This window comes from Capra hircus, chromosome 18 (genome assembly GCF_001704415.2).
Source record: "Capra hircus breed San Clemente chromosome 18, ASM170441v1, whole genome shotgun sequence".
Taxonomy (NCBI): Eukaryota; Metazoa; Chordata; class Mammalia; order Artiodactyla; family Bovidae; genus Capra; species Capra hircus.
Window position 1 is genome coordinate 64613285 of NC_030825.1, and position 14877 is coordinate 64628161.

At 63.8% G+C, this 14877-nt stretch overlaps 1 protein-coding gene across 3 annotated transcripts; it reads left to right on the forward strand.

Annotated features, from left to right (window-relative positions):
• Positions 202 to 14111, forward strand: TTYH1 (tweety family member 1). 3 transcript variants are annotated; one of them, XM_018063123.1, is made up of 14 exons: positions 202 to 447; positions 3273 to 3451; positions 5295 to 5406; positions 6179 to 6399; positions 8170 to 8265; positions 9539 to 9611; positions 10680 to 10755; positions 11219 to 11274; positions 11403 to 11495; positions 11811 to 11903; positions 13116 to 13258; positions 13384 to 13429; positions 13588 to 13668; positions 13770 to 14111. In XM_018063123.1, the coding sequence occupies exons 1-13, from the start codon at positions 322 to 324 to the stop codon at positions 13624 to 13626; spliced, it is 1353 nt and encodes a 450-aa protein (XP_017918612.1). In that variant the 5' UTR covers positions 202 to 321; the 3' UTR covers positions 13627 to 13668; positions 13770 to 14111. The 3 variants fall into 3 exon arrangements, with proteins under 3 accessions (XP_017918612.1, XP_017918614.1, XP_017918613.1); XM_018063125.1 differs by lacking the exon at positions 13384 to 13429 and having other exon boundaries at positions 13770 to 14108; XM_018063124.1 differs by lacking the exons at positions 202 to 447; positions 3273 to 3451 and adding an exon at positions 3483 to 4986 and having other exon boundaries at positions 13770 to 14108.

The following is a 14877-nucleotide window of genomic DNA, read 5'->3' on the forward strand; positions in this document are numbered from 1 at the left end:
CAGCCCAGCCCCGCCGGGCGCCTCCGGGAGCGAGGCGGTGCCGAGCGCGGGCCGCAGGTGGCGGCGGCGCCCGAGGGCGGGGGGCGCGGGGCGCCGGGCTCGAGCTGCCGCAGTGCGCCCCGCGGCCGCCAGGGGCAGCACCGGGCCCGCCCGGCCGCGCCGCCCCCTCCTCCCCCAATCTCCGCCCCCCACCCCCTCCCTCCCCCCGCGCGCTCCCCCGAGCCCCGAGCCCCGCCAGACCCCGCTCAGCCCGCGCCCGGCTCCGCAGCCCAGGCGCCCGCAGCCCCGGCGTCGGCCCCGCGGAGCCTTCCCCCGGGGGCCATGGGGGCGCCCCCGGGCTACCGACCCTCGGCTTGGGTCCATTTGCTCCATCAGCTGCCCCGCGCCGACTTCCAGCTCCGACCGGTGCCCAGCGCCTTCGCGCCCCAAGAGCGAGAATACCAGCAGGTGGGAGCGGCCAGGGGATCTGTGGGGCGGGGGCTCCAAAGCTGCTGGGTCCCGCGGGAGAAGGGGCTGGGGAACGATTCCTATGTTCTCTGGGGGTGGGGGCCGGGCCCGGACTTTGGGGTACCCGAGGGAGCAGGAGCGTGGTTACCCGTAGCTGGAGGTTCCCCTGGGATGGGCGCAGGGAGCCAGACCCCCTAGCTCCTTAAATAAGGTGGGGGCTGGGGCCTGGGCCCCAGGGTCCCAGAGGAGGGAGGGGACGGGGGGGCTCGTGGATTCCCGGGTCTCAGAGAGGATGCCCGGGAAGCTGGCCTCCTGGGTCGTCATCAGAGGGGTCCACCGCGTCCTAAAGGATGACCCTTCCCTCCTGGCATCGGGGCAGTCCAGTTAAACACGTCCCAGTTCAGGCGGGACCCAGGAGACAGGCGCTGGCATGGTGGAGGGGAAGAGGCTGAGGGTTGCCGCGCTTCTGGGACCGAATCGAAGCCTGAAATGGGGCAGAGGGTGTGAGGGGTCTTAGGGCCAGAGCTGGAAAAACCACTTGGAGGTGCTGGGAGAGGAGACCTCCAGCCAGTCCCGGGACGGGAGGGGCGGGAAAGGGGGGCTGGGGACGAGGTTCGGTTTGGGGGCCAGAGGGTGGGGCCGGTTTGGAGGCTTCAGGAAACCAGGGTCACTGAGGAAGGGGGCCCAGCCTGGGTCACGCTCCACTCGGGGCGAAAGAACGGGGTCCCCTGACCCAGTTTAATTCAAGTCCTTGACTTTGAGATTAATGAGCAAGGCTTGGCTGAGCTGGGGGCGGGGCGGGGGTGGGGAGGATGGTGGAGCCTCGGGTGGGTCCCAGGCTCTGCCTGTGAGGTCTGGACCTCTCCGATCGGTCCTGGGAAGCTCCCAGGACAGGGGGCTGGGGCTTGGCAGCCTTCGGAAGGGGGGTGGGGGTCCCAGGAAAGCCGAGCGGGGATGAGTGCTGTGTTCTAAGCTATTTGGGTCATGGCTGGACTGAGCTGGCGGTAAGCAGCTCCTCCCCGCCGGCTCCCCGCCACCCTCTCCCCAGCACGCGGCGACGGCCGGCCACGCGCCCACGGCCTCTGGCTTGCCCAGCCTGGTCCATGGACACCTGCTTACGATCAAGCAGACCTGCCCACGCCGGTGCCCACGCCGGTGCCCACTTGGCCACCGCCAGAGGCACTCGGGGAGACCCACTGCACCCCGTTGTCGACATTCAGGGTGACAGCGCTGGGACCCACAGGCAGGAGGGGACATCGCCCCCTAGGGAGAGCATCCTGAGGGCACAGCTGGGAAGATAATCAGGGGCTGGGCGCCACTGTGCTGGGGGGACACACTCACACCCAGCCAGACACACATTCGCACACATGCATTCACACACAAACACACTCACATATGCACACATATACACCCATATTCAGGCCTCCCAGGTGGCGCCAGTGGTAAAAGAGCCACCTGCAATGCCGGAGACGTGAGACAGGGGCTCAGTCCCTGGGTCAGGAAGATCCCCTGGAGGAGGGCATGGCAATCCCCTCCAGGATTCTTGCTGGAGAATCCCACGGATGGAGGAGCCTGGCGGGCTACGGTCCATGGGGTCACACAGAGCTGGACACAACTGAGCAATTTAGCAAGCAAGCAAGCACACCCGTATACAGACACACGTTCTTTCAAGAGTCACACATGCACACATGTATATCACTCACATATGCACACACTCAGACACCCCTCTCTCTCTCACACACACACACCCTACCACCGCCAGAGACTGCTCACAGATTCAAGGACTTGTGCTCAGAACCACACAAGTGCACACAGATCACCCCCTCACGCCTGCAGAAGCAGGCGCTCCCACAGAGACACACATGCACACTCACCTACACGCCCAGCACGCACACCCCAGTGTGAGGACAAGGCAGAGCCAGGACTCAGCACTTGTGAGTCCAGAAGTCTGGGTGTGCTGCGGCTGCGGCCCCCCCATGTGCTGTGTGGCTGAAGGGAAAGCGCAGACCCTCTCTGGGCTTCTGGGCAGAGCCCAGAACGGCGCCCCGTTGTTGCGCAAGGCTCTTTGGGCTGCAGGCACGGCTCCTCTCCCCACCTCTGTCCTCCCACCTTTGATTCTGTCTCCATCTCTCTCTTTCCTCTGAGTCGCTCCTTCCTCCACCCCGCCCCATCCTGAGTCTCCCCCACCCTGCCTTTCTCTCCCCCCCACCTGCTCGGCCCTCACACTCTCAGCCTCCCCGTCCCCATCTCTGAGTCGTGTGCACACTGTCAGGGAGGCTGTCACGCTCTCCCCCCTGAGGCCCTGGGTGACAGACTCACTGCAGTGGGTGTGCAGAGCTCAGCCTTGGGGGAGAGTGAGCAAGCAGGGAGTGGGGAGGGCCAGCGGGAGGAGGGAGGAGGAAGCCTGCCACCCCCAGCCTCAGACACACCACCAGGAGCCCACACCCCCCCATACCAGCCCCCTGATCCCCCACGGTTCCAGGGTCCAGGTCTCTCCATGTCCTCGGATGGGGCTTCGTCCCAACTACCTGGTTTCTCTGGGGAGGAAACCGAGCCTCAGAGAGGGGATGGGCCCTCTGAAGGTCACACAGCCTTTGGAGGGCAGAGCGGAACTGGAACCCAAGACCCGGGCCTCTCAACTGGAAGTGCCCTCCAACCTTAAGTTGCACAGCCCCAGCACAGACCTGAAAACCACGGGGTGGGCTTGCCACTCATGTCGCCAGGATGCCCGCCACCTGCACTGAGATCTCGGACCCAGCGCATCCGGCCATTTGGGGAGGGTGCACAGAGCCCCTCTGACGCCCTGTCACCCCCTCCTTCCCCAGGCCCTGCTGCTGGTGGTGGCCTTGGCAGGCCTGGGCTTGGGCCTGAGCCTCATTTTCATTGCTGTCTACCTCATCCGCTTCTGCTGCTGCCGGCCCCCTGAGCCTCCCGGGGCCAAGAGCCCCCCGCCCGGGGGAGGGTGTGTCACCTGGAACTGCATCGCTGCCCTTCTCGTCGGCTGGTAATGGGGCCCCAGGGTGGGTGGGAAGGGGGACAGGGCTCCCCAAGCTCTCTATCAGCAGCCTTCCTGGTGGTATCCCAGCAGGGAGACTTGCTCTCCCATTCGATGGATGGAGAAACTGAGGCTGGGACAGGAGACATGACTTCCCTGGCAGGATGGGGTAGGGGCTGAAGGCTGGGCAGTCAGACTGCTGGGGTTGCTGTCTCTGAGTGGAATAGCGGTGTGACCTGCGGGAGTGGTATAACTCCTCCAGGCCTCAGTTTCCACATCTCTAGAATGGGCACTGTTGACACACCCACCTCCCAGTTGTGGTGAGAGTGAGTGAAATGTTCAGTGCCTGGTCCCCAGCTGGGATTGGTAAACGTGAACTAGTGATGTCATTCGTTAACTCATTGATGCATTCATTCAGCAGTTATTTCCTGAGTATCTACAACAGTACCAGGGGAGCCTGACAGAGCCAGACAGGAGCCCTGCCCTCATGGAGCCAGGGAGGGCCCCGTCAGGGACGGTAGAGGGATGTCTGTGATCCCGGAGCAGACCCAAGCTGGCCTGACTCCTTCCCACAGTGACCTCGCTGGACTCGAGTTGTCACGACCAGTTCTGAAGAGGGAGGCTCAGAGAGAAGCAACTTCTCAAGGCCGCCTGGGCCGCGTGGCAGGGTGCAGATTCAGACCAAAAGCCCCTAGGAGCGCAGGGCCGCCTCCCGGGGCACCAGCAGAGCAGAGAGGGACAGGACACCTGAGGAGACACTCTGTGCCCAGGGCTAGCTCTGAGCACGGCCCCTCCCGCAGGGCACCCCCTCCACCCAGGACAGACCAGGGAGCTCAAGATCTGCCCCTGGAGTGGGGGCTGGGGGCGGGCAAGGCGGCCTCGGCCAGAAAGATGGTTCTGCCACCCTGCAGGGAGCCCCCCACCCCTCGCCCCGTGCAGGGCTTTGGGGTGTGGGCAGGGGCGAGGGCTTCCTCCTCGGGCCCTGCAGAGTCAGGGTAGACAGGGGAGGTGGACAAAGGCCCCGCGGGGGAGCGGCACGGTGGCCCTGCGGCCTGGGAACAAGAGCAGCTTTGTGGGACCGTGGACAATGGGTAGTGGCCGGTGTCCGATCCCAGGGCTGGGGGCGGGGCGCTGGGAGCCGTGAGGGCGTCTGGGCGTCCGGGCCTCCTCCGCCCCAGTGCGGCCCTGGCTCCCCTCCGCAAAGGGCCACAGTGCGTTGGGGGTGGGGGGAGATTGGAGACCGTATTCAGGCCCCACAATGGAGCTCTGTCTGCTGGCAACTGAGGTGAAGGGGGGCGCCCTGCTTCTGGCCCATCGGCCCACATTCCCTTGCTTCCCTCCCAGCTGTCCAGACACTTGGGTCCCCAGGGGAGGGGGAAGGCTGGGAGCTCCAGGCTCCGGGACCCCCAGGAGGTGGTGGCTCCGTGGAACCCCCAGGAGGCAGAGCAGAGGATGGCTGGAGCCTGAAGGGACGGGTGCTGAGGACCCTGGATGTTTGGGGCAAAGAATAGAGGGGCTGCGGGTGGAGGTGGCAGACCCCAGAGGTGAGAACTCCCCACTCTGGGGCCGGGCACAACAGGGGTTCACTCCGGGGAGGTGCGAGTTAAATCTGGGGGCCCCCTCCCCGCCACCTCTCCACCCACCATTAGCATCACAATGACGTCCCTGGGCCGGGGGAGTGAGACCTTCTCGGTTACCTTGGCAACCGGTGGGGGCCAGGCTGGAGACGTTGCTTTCCCACGAAGGGCTGAACCAGTGGGATGGGGTGGGAGATGCGATTGGGTGTGTGAGGCGGGGAACAGCCCCCAGGGTCCCAGGACCGTTTGTGATTTCCCGTCCCTCCTCCTCTTAGCGCTGGCATTGGCGTCGGTTTCTATGGCAACAGTGAGACCAGCGATGGGGTGTCCCAGCTCAGCTCTGCACTACTGCGTGCCAACCACACGCTCACCGCCATCGACCACCTGGTGAGGAGACCAGACACAGGCCAGACCCCAGGCACACACCTGGCCAAAAGAACCCCCGTCCCCGCCCCCAGGAAACAGGGTCTGAACTCAGAGCTGAGAACCCAGGTTCAGAATGTCAGGTTCCAACATGCAGATCTCAGACTGCCCCCCCCCCCCCGCCAACGCTGACAGCCAGTCAGGGCTCCACGCATGGCAGCCTCAGAACCTCAGCCCAGATCTGGGACTAGAGACTCAAACCCAGACCCCCAGACTCACTGCATCCCCAGCCCTGGGCTTCAATGCACAGCCCAGACCATTCAGACACTAAACACCAAGACCCTGCCCTCAGGGCAGATCCAGGCCAAGTGCGAGGCGGGAGGCCTGAACGCTGAGATCCAGGACTCAGCCAGGAAGCCTCGCCCTGACCCCCACAACTCCAGGCGCGAGCCCGAGACCCAGCCCGACCTCATACCTTAGACTTCATGTCCAGTTGCAGCCCTGGGCCGCAGAACCCAGACTTGTGACCCCAGGCTCAGTCCTAGGATGCCAGCTTCATCGCAGCCCTGGGGCTCACCCGCTCACCTCTCTGCCTCCTGAAAGAAGCCACAGAAGCACGCACGCCAGACCACAGGCTCCTCCTTCACTTCCCGCATCCTCAGATGCCCTAGCGCCCAATCCCGGACAGCCAGCCCTGCTCACTCCTGCTTCACCCCCGCCACCCTGGCCCCTGCCCTCCCTCCCAGAGGACACCCTCCCCTGACTCCAGATGCCTCCCTTCTGCCCCTGTGCCCAGGTGCTAGAGATGGTGGAGAGGCTGGACGAGGCCGTGAGGACGGAGCTGACCACGCTGGAGGAGGTGCTGACGCAGCGCACAGAGCTGGTGGCCGCCGCCCGGGGCGCCCGGCGGCAGGCGGAAACCGTGGCCCAGCAGCTCCAGGGGCTGGCCTTCTGGCGGGGGGTGCCCCTGAGCCCCCTGCAGGTGGCCGAGAATGTGTCCTTCGTAGAGGAGTACAGGTGGGTGGCCTCTTTCCTGTCCTGGGTGGAGAAAATTAGGCAGGAGATGAGAACAGCAGGGGCTGGGGACAGAGGCTGGCAGTTTTTGGGGTGGGGGACGGTCATTCCAGGAAGGCCACATGGAGAAGGTAACATTTGAAGGAGGAGAGAGAACCAGTTATTAGGGTATCAGGCAGCCACTCATCCCAGCGGCCAGCACGGTGGAGTCCTCATCGCTTCGTCCACTAGGAATGATTTCTTTGGTTCATCCAACACCTGGGGCCCCGACCAGACGTCGGGGCAGAGAGACAGGGAAGAATTTGTCCTGGATTCTGTGCTCCAGAGGGAGGCAGACCTGGGTTGAAGCAGCCCATAATTTGGATGCCCACTGTGGGCATCAGACAAGCCTAGGTCCCAGTGAATTCAAGTTCTGGGTTGTGACCAAGTCCAGGGGCCACAGCTCCATTTCAGGGGGCTGGGGGTAGGAGTGTAGACTTTGCCAGGGTGAGACAGACCCACCATCTACAAGAAATAGCTGTTGGATACCCCCAAGAATCTACCTGCAACGCTGGAGGAGAAGGAGACGTGGGTTTGATCCCTGAGTAGGGAAGATTTCCTGGAGGAGGGCATGGCAACCCACTCCAGTATTTGTGCCTGGAGGATCCTTTGCACAGAGGAACCTGGGGGCTACAGTCCATGGGGTCACAAAGAGTCGGACACGACTGAGCAACTGCGCATGCGTGCACGTGTGGTCATGCATGCATATAAGACTGTCTGGCACTCGGGAGTCCTCCAGGGGACTTGGCTGGTTCTCCCAGAGGGAAAAGTTGGCTGTTCATGGAGGGTAAGGACAGAAGTGCCGCCTGTCCTGTACCAAAACCAGAGTGAGGCTGGAGCACGTGAGCTGTCAGTGGCCACATAGGGAACCTGGAGGTCAGCTGGAGCCACTGGGCCCAGCTTCCCCTTCCTGGAGACAGCCTGACCCTCCCACGGTCCGGGAAAGGAGTGCACAGTCAGTCCCCACGGAGGTCCGAGCAGAGGCTGCCGCGGAGAAGGTGGCGGTTCCCTTGCCACTCTGCCCACGTGGGGACCTCTGAGAACGCTGCTATTTATTGAGCGTCTCCCCTGGGCCAGCACTGCGCTGTAGCTTCACCGGCTTTATCCTCTGCAGTGTCCATCATTAACTAACACTGAATTTGTTTAGGTGCGCCCACGTGCTCGGCATGCTCCTCGGTGCTTTATGGGTTCTCTCAGCCTTATGACAGCCTTAGGAAGTAGGTGCTGCTCTTCTCCCCGAGAGTTACCAGTGGGGAAACCGAGGCCCAGAAGCTGTGGGCGGGCAGGAAGCGGAGGGGCTGGCGTTGCGACCCAGCCCATCTGCCTGCAGACACTGAGCCCTTGGGTTGTGCCCTGTGATGCTGGATGCAGGCCTGGGAACAAGTCCCGCTAAGACGCTGCAGCCTGGGGTGGAGAGGCTGGGGCTCCAAGAGGCCAAATCTCTGAGAGTGCCAGTCACAGGGCTCGTGCGTGGCATGGTGCGGGTGTGGTTACGGCGATCTGCCTGAGGCCCTGTGCTCTAAACAGTGATAGTGACCGGCCCCCTATGCACCCGTTTCAGAGATGAGCTTGGCTGAGGCCTGGAGACTGGGCATCAGGGAGAGCGCAGAGATCCAGGCAGAGGCGGCCCTCGTGGGGGTGCTGTCACCTTCTGCTGTGTCCCAGTCCGGGAGCCTGGACACCCGAAAGGCTGGGTTGACTGCTTCCGCCTCACCCCTGTTGCCCCCTCCCCAGGTGGCTGGCCTACGTCCTCCTGCTGCTCCTGGAGCTGCTGGTCTGTCTCTTCACCCTCCTGGGCCTGGCGAGGCAGAGCAAGTGGCTGGTGATCGTGTAAGTCCGGGTGGCCTTCCTGGCGGTGGGGAACATCCCAGGGCGAGATCCCACGGCGCTCTTGTGAGAAGGGCCGCCGTCTTTCCAAGGCTCACGCAGGTTTCATTCCCTTGTCCCACAAACCTCCAGAGAGTTCCTGGGGTGGGCGGGCACGTAGGGACACAGAGCGGCCCAGGAGGGGCTGGGGCAGCAGACTGTCCTTGTCGCAGGGAGTGCAAGAAAGTCCCAGAAAAGAAATAACAGTAATCATGCTTGTGCTGAGGACGGGGGTGATCACTGCCCCCTTTGGTTGCCATGACAACACCGAGACCCGAGGTGCTGTCAGAGGTCTGTCTGGCAGGCAGATGAGGGCAGAAGGCCCTTACGTGGTGCGTGGAATTAAGGACCACACTCTTACTGAAAGGTTCATTCTGTATGCCTGATACTCTTCTGGAACACTCGCGTTGACCTTACGAAGAGGTCCTTCCTGTCTCCCCATTTAACAGAAAGGGAGACTGGTGATCAGAGAGGTTGTTAGGTCACTTGCCCAGGGTTGCACAGCCAGAAAGTGCTGGAGCTGAGATTCCACCCAGGCCAGCCTATCCCACTCAGAGGAGCCCTTGTATCCTCTCTGGCCCTGAGGGGGGCCTCGCTGGCGCCCACCACCATCCCCACGCTCCCCTCTGGGGTGAGCAGGCCTGCTATTCCATCCAGGCTCTCCTCTGAAGTTTGGAGATGGTAAACATGGCGGGCAGTCTGGGACTTGGGGCCGGGCCTTCAATGTGACCCCCTGCAGGCACCCTTCTCGCTCGCGGACCACCCTCCAATGATGATCCATCCCCCCGCAAAGAGAAAAAACAGGAGGCGATTTCAGCCCTGGAGCTGAGTCCACTCCTGGGCTGAGCTGGAGGCTGACCAATGGGTGAAGCTGAGAGCGAGCTCCTGCGGAATTCAGAGCTGGGAATTGGGGCCCCAGGCCGGGCAGTCACCTTCCCACGGTCCCACAGTTCGGAGCAAGGCGGGGGCAGACCTGGGCAGGAGCTGCCCGCACAGGGCCCTCTCACTGCCAACCCCCTGCCCCCCACCCCCCAGCAGGGCCAGATGTTCAGTTTGACGTCACCACCTACAGGCCCACCCTCTCCCTGCCCACTGCTCTGCCCCTAACTGTTATCCTTTTGGCTCCAGAGGTTGGCGGGGGAGGGGTGGGGCTGTGAAATGATCTGGGATGGGAAGCGGTGAGGTGGGAGATTAGGAACCCCAGAACTCCAATCCCACCCCTCCTCCCCCACTACAGGATGACGGTGATGAGTCTCCTGGTTCTGGTCCTGAGCTGGGGCTCCATGGGCCTGGAGGCAGCCACAGCCGTGGTGAGCACCAGGGGTGGGGTGGGGTGGGGACAGGCACCTGGGCTCCAAGACTCCAGGGGCTGAAGGCCCCTGACTTCCAGACCTGGGGAAGAGGGGAACAGAGACCTCAGATCCTGAGAGACAAGACTTGGGAGACAGGCTCACAGGTTCTGCGGTTTGAAGCCAGTGTCCTAGGTGCTGAGGGGCGGGGGGCCTGGACCCCGGGGTCTGAGGAGGGAGGTCTGGGGGCCTGGACCCCCAGGTCTGAGGGGGGAGGAGGGGCTGGGAGCCTGGACCCCTGGGTCTGAGGAAGGGGCGGGGGCCTGGACCCCCGGGTCTGAGGGGGGAGGAGGGGCTAGGAGCCTGGACCCCCGGGTCTGAGGAAGGGGGCGGGGGCCTGGACCCCCGGGTCTGAGGAGGAGGGGCTGGGGGCCTGGACCCCCAGGTCTGAGGAGGAGGGGCTGGGGGCCTGGACCCCCAGGTCTGAGGAGGAGGGGCTGGGGGCCTGGACCCCCGGGTCTGAAGGGGGAGGAGAGGCGAGGGCCTGGACCCCCGGGTCTGAGGAAGGGGCGGGGGCCTGGACCCCCGGGTCTGAGGAGGAGGGGCTGGGGGCCTGGACCCCCGGGTCTGAGGGGGGAGGAGGGGCGAGGGCCTGGACCCCCGGGTCTGAGGGGGAGGAGGGGCGGGGGCCTGGACCCCCGGGTCTGAGGAAGGGGGCGGGGGCCTGGACCCCGGGGTCTGAGGAGGAGGGGCTGGGGGCCTGGACCCCCGGGTCTGAGGGGGGAGGAGGGGCGAGGGCCTGGACCCCCGGGTCTGAGGGGGGAGGAGGGGCGGGGGCCTGGACCCCCGCGTCTGAGGAGGAGGGGCTGGGGGCCTGGACCCCCGGGTCTGAGCGGGGAAGAGGGGCTGGGAGCCTGGACCCCCGGGTCTGAGGGGGGAGGAGGGGCTGGGAGCCTGGACCCCCGGGTCTGAGGGGGGAGGAGGGGCCGGGGCCTGGACCCGCCGGTCTGAGGAAGGGGGCGGGGCCTGGACCCTGAGGCACGTGAGGCGGGGGCGTGTCGGTCCGAGCCCCCTCTGTGCTGCTCTCAGGGCCTCAGTGACTTCTGCTCCAGTCCAGACAGCTACATCCTGAACCTGACCCAGGAGGAGACCGGCCTTGGCTCAGGTGATCACACCTCTGGGCGCACGCCCTGCATCCTCAGGCATCTACGCCTGGGGTGGGGTGGGGGTGCCAGCCCTGCCCAGTTCTGCCCAGCAGAAGCTCTCAGCACCTGCCCTGGCGAACTGGAAAAGAGGGAAGGGATAAAGACGCTGAGACAAGGGGTCAGGGAGAGGGGCGGGCTGGGCCACTTGGAGAAAGTGGGGAGCCCAGTTGGGTCAGGGCAGGTGCAGAAGCAGCGCTGTGGGGTGTTCAGAGCAGCGCGTTCCGGCTGTGGCTGCAGCAGAAGGGAGTCCGCTGGAGCAGAGGGAGTGGGGCCTCGGAGGGCTGGAGGGCTCGGAGGGCGAGGCCAGCGGGACCACAGGCGGGCCCTGAGCGGGGAGGATGGAAAGTGTGGCCCTGCCCCGTCGCCTGTCCGCGGGAAGGATCCCGGGGCTCACGGCCTCCCCGGTCTTCCCTCCCGCTTCAGACATCCTGAACTACTATTTCCTCTGCAACCAGGCCGTCTCCAACCCCTTTCAACAGGTGAGGGATGCGGGCGAGGGAGCCGGGGGAGGAGGGTGCGCCCGGGGCCTGGATCTAGGGACCCCGGGGTGGGAGGAGAGGGGGGGGCGGTCAACCGCTGGGCCCTCCTCCCTCCCTCCTTCTCGCAGAGGCTGACTCTGTCCCAGCGAGCTCTGGCCAACATCCACTCCCAGCTGCAGGGCCTGGAGCGGGAAGCTGTGCCCCAGTTCCCTTCTGCGCAGGTCGGCGGGCCGGGGGCTCCCCCTGCACCCCAACTCCCAGGCGGGGAAGGGGGCGGGGGCCTGGAGCGGTGGGCGGGGTCTTAGAAAGAGGCGGGTCACCGGTTGTGGGCGGGGCCTGCCTAAGGGGAAGGCCGAGGGCTGTGGGTGGGGCCCCGGGGCGTGGGGGCGGGGCCTGGATGTATGGGTGGAGTCTTAGGAAGGGGCGGGTCGGCGATGCGGGCGGGGCCCAGGGCGTGGGGCGGGCAGAGGGGCGAGGCCTGGTGCGGTGGGCGGAGCCCGGAGAGTTCTGGGATAACAACCCCATTCCCACCGCAGAAGCCTGTGCTGTCCTTGGAGGAGACGCTGAATGTAACAGAAGGGAGCTTCCACCAGTTGGTGGCACTGCTACATTGTCGTGGCCTGCACAAGGTGACCCCTGTCCCCTTCCCTAAGTTCTGCTCCCAGGGGAGCCTCTGCCTGGACCTGGAAACCTAGGCCTCTCCATGTGGCTTCCTGTCCCTACCCTCCACAACCCTTCCTCCAGCAAGTCCTTCTGGACTCCAAGCACAGCTCACGCTAGCACCTCTGCTCCCGACGGCGGCAGAGCCTCTTCCCGCTCCCCACAGCAGCCCGCAGCCTAGCGAGCCTTTTAAACGCAATCTGATCTTCTTCCTCCGCTTAGAAACCTCCAGCAGTTCCCCCAGCCTGCGGATTAAAGTCCTGGCTTCTCGCCTGACCTCCAGGGGTGCCTGTGGTTACCCCTGGCTGGTTTCCGGCCTCAGCCCTTTGCACCCCCATCCTCCCCGTCCCCCTCCCCTTCAGGGAGCGGTCATGGACCTCCCATCGCAGCGTTCCTTCCTTCCTGTACCATCTCTGCTGTAGCGGGGAGGGGAGGGGCGCCCAGTACTGCTTTTCAAACCACCGCTCTCATCTCCTCATCTCCTCGTGGTCTGAAGTGACCTCCTGGGGCTTGGTTACCGAAGTTGCCCCGGCGCTTGGAGCAGCGCCTGGCACTGAGCAGGCCGTCTGTCATTCAGGCCAGTTCCTGCTGAATGACTGAGAGTCCGGCAATCAGGAATCGCTGGTTTCTAGCGATGACAGCTGTGCCAACCAGTGTTTCCTGACCAGGCATTACCGTGCAGGGGGGGCAGGTCTACGCCAGTTGTTTTGCTAAAGCCTTCTTTTCAGTGTTGTTCTAAGCCAGGGATTTTTGCCCCGGGGGACAGTTAGCAGTGTGTGGAGGCATCCTTGGGGGTCTCAGGCCCGGGAGAGAGTGCTGTGGGCAGAGGCCAGGGGTGCACCCCCACCCCCCAACACACACACACACTGTGGAAACTCCGGGACGAGCAGTCTGGCACCCAATAAGGGCCAAGCAGCAGCAGCCCTTAGCTGTAGCAGTGCCGGGCGTGCATGGGGTGGTGGGTTCTCAGTGATGGACAGGAAGTCGTGACTTGGGGTTGTGCCTGCGGGTGTGATAAATGACAGTGACCTCAGCACCTACTGTGCACTGAGCGCTTTCCGTGACAGGGGAGGAAGCTGTGGCACAGAGGCGCTGCGGGATTTTCTCAGTGAGGCACAGCCGGGTGGATGGTCTGGGCCGTGGGCCCTGCCCACTAACCCCTCCCGTCTCTCCCGCCCCAGGATTATGGCTCAGCCCTGCGCGGCCTGTGTGAAGACACCCTGGAAGGACTGCTCTTTCTGCTTCTCTTCTCCCTTCTGTCTGCTGGGGCCCTGGCCACCGTCCTCTGCAGCCTGCCCCGAGCTTGGGCCCTCTTCCCACCCAGGTCAGGAGGGGAGGGGCTGAAGTCCTGGGGGAGGGGATGGGGAGCACCATTGAGCCACTGCTGGGGACCGCGCCCTCACGGGTCCCCCTTCCTGCTTCTCTGCTACTCCCCTTGTTGCACCCCAGTGACGACTACGAGGACACAGACGATGATGACCCTTTCAACCCTCAGGTACCGGACCCCTGGGTCTGAGGGAGGAGGGGCTGGGGGCCTCGACCCCCTGGTCTGACGGGAGGAGGGGCTGGGGGCCTGGAGTCCTGGTCTGAGGGCACACATCGCCAAGCCCAGCTCCCTAATCATGCCCTCCCCTGCCCACGTCTCCCTGGCAGGAATCCAAGCGCTTCGTGCAGTGGCAGTCATCAATCTGAGCCCTTTCTCCAGTCCAGACTGGAGCCTGGTCTCCGTCTCTGGTGAGTGTCTAGACTGACACCCCAGCTCCCAAGCCGGCCTCCAGCCCCTGACCACACCTCCCTCCCACCTCCATCTGGTCCGTTTTTGCCTCTCTCTGCAGTTCCTTCCCCGGCTGCCGGAGAAGACCCCACTAACCCAGCCTTACTGGGCTCCCACCACTAACAACGCCCTGGCCACGGACACCTTAAACAGGACTGCCTCCCTGCCCTGCCCTTCTCCGTGTCCTTAGCCCTGGAAGTAAGCCTGGGGAGCAGGCCAGGGTCTGGGGGCCTGGTGGGGAGAGGGGAGAAAGCCAGCCCCGCCACCCCTCATCCCTGGAGGGATGAGAGTGCCCTCCGGCCTGTGCCACACCCCAGAGGACTTAGGGCCCCTGCTCTCCACTTGCAGCACCCAACCTGGGAATGGGCTGATTTGAAATAAAAGGGAAGACTTTATTTTACAAGCAGCTGGGTCCTTATTTCTCCCTGATCTGGCCTCACAGTTGGGGGTGGGGGTGGGCAGAGAGCCCATCACCTCTGCTCCCACCTGGCTTCCTGGCTCCCAGGTGCTTTTGCTCCCGTCTCGATGCTGCACCAAAAACAACAACAACAACAACAACAATCCCCCCTCCCCGGCCCCCTATCTAAAGCAGCACAAGTGTCCTGATACAGAAAGAGACGCAGATCCCTGGAACAGAAGACAGTCTAGAAATAGATCTGAGTGTGTGTGTGTGTGTGTGACAGAAGACAGATCTCAAGTCAGGGCAAAAGGGACTGGTTTCAAAGGAATGCTGATATGATTAGCTTTCCATCTGGAAGGAAACAGTCTGCATACAATACAGGCAAAAAAAACCAAATGCAGACGAGTAAGGGGCTTCCCTGGTGGCTCAGATGGTGAAGAATCTGCCTGCAGTGTGGGAGACCTGAGTTCCATCCTTGGATCTGGAAGATCCCCTGGAGGAGGGCATGGCAGCCCGCTCCAGTGTTCCTGCCTGGGAGAATCCCATGGACGGGGGAGGAGCCTGGCGGGCTACAGTCCATGGGGTTGCAGAGTCAGGCACGACTGAGTGACTAAGCATAGCACAGCACAAGGGGACAGAAGTATTTCAAGAGAAAGGAGGAGACTCTTGTATCTTAGTTGTAGAGGGAGGGTGTTCAGTGAGATATCCTGAAGACAGAAACAAAAAAGTAACTTATTTGACAAATTGTGGAATGAGAAAAATACCATAA

Bases quoted from the DNA above. Each gene is read 5' to 3' on its own strand.
- TTYH1 (XM_018063125.1), top strand. From the start codon at position 322: ATGGGGGCGCCCCCGGGCTACCGACCCTCGGCTTGGGTCCATTTGCTC. The intron at 9,612-10,679 runs GTGAGCACCAGG...TGCTGCTCTCAG, and splicing joins TGGAGGCAGCCACAGCCGTG to GGCCTCAGTGACTTCTGCTC. The intron at 11,275-11,402 runs GTGAGGGATGCG...TCCTTCTCGCAG, and splicing joins TCTCCAACCCCTTTCAACAG to AGGCTGACTCTGTCCCAGCG.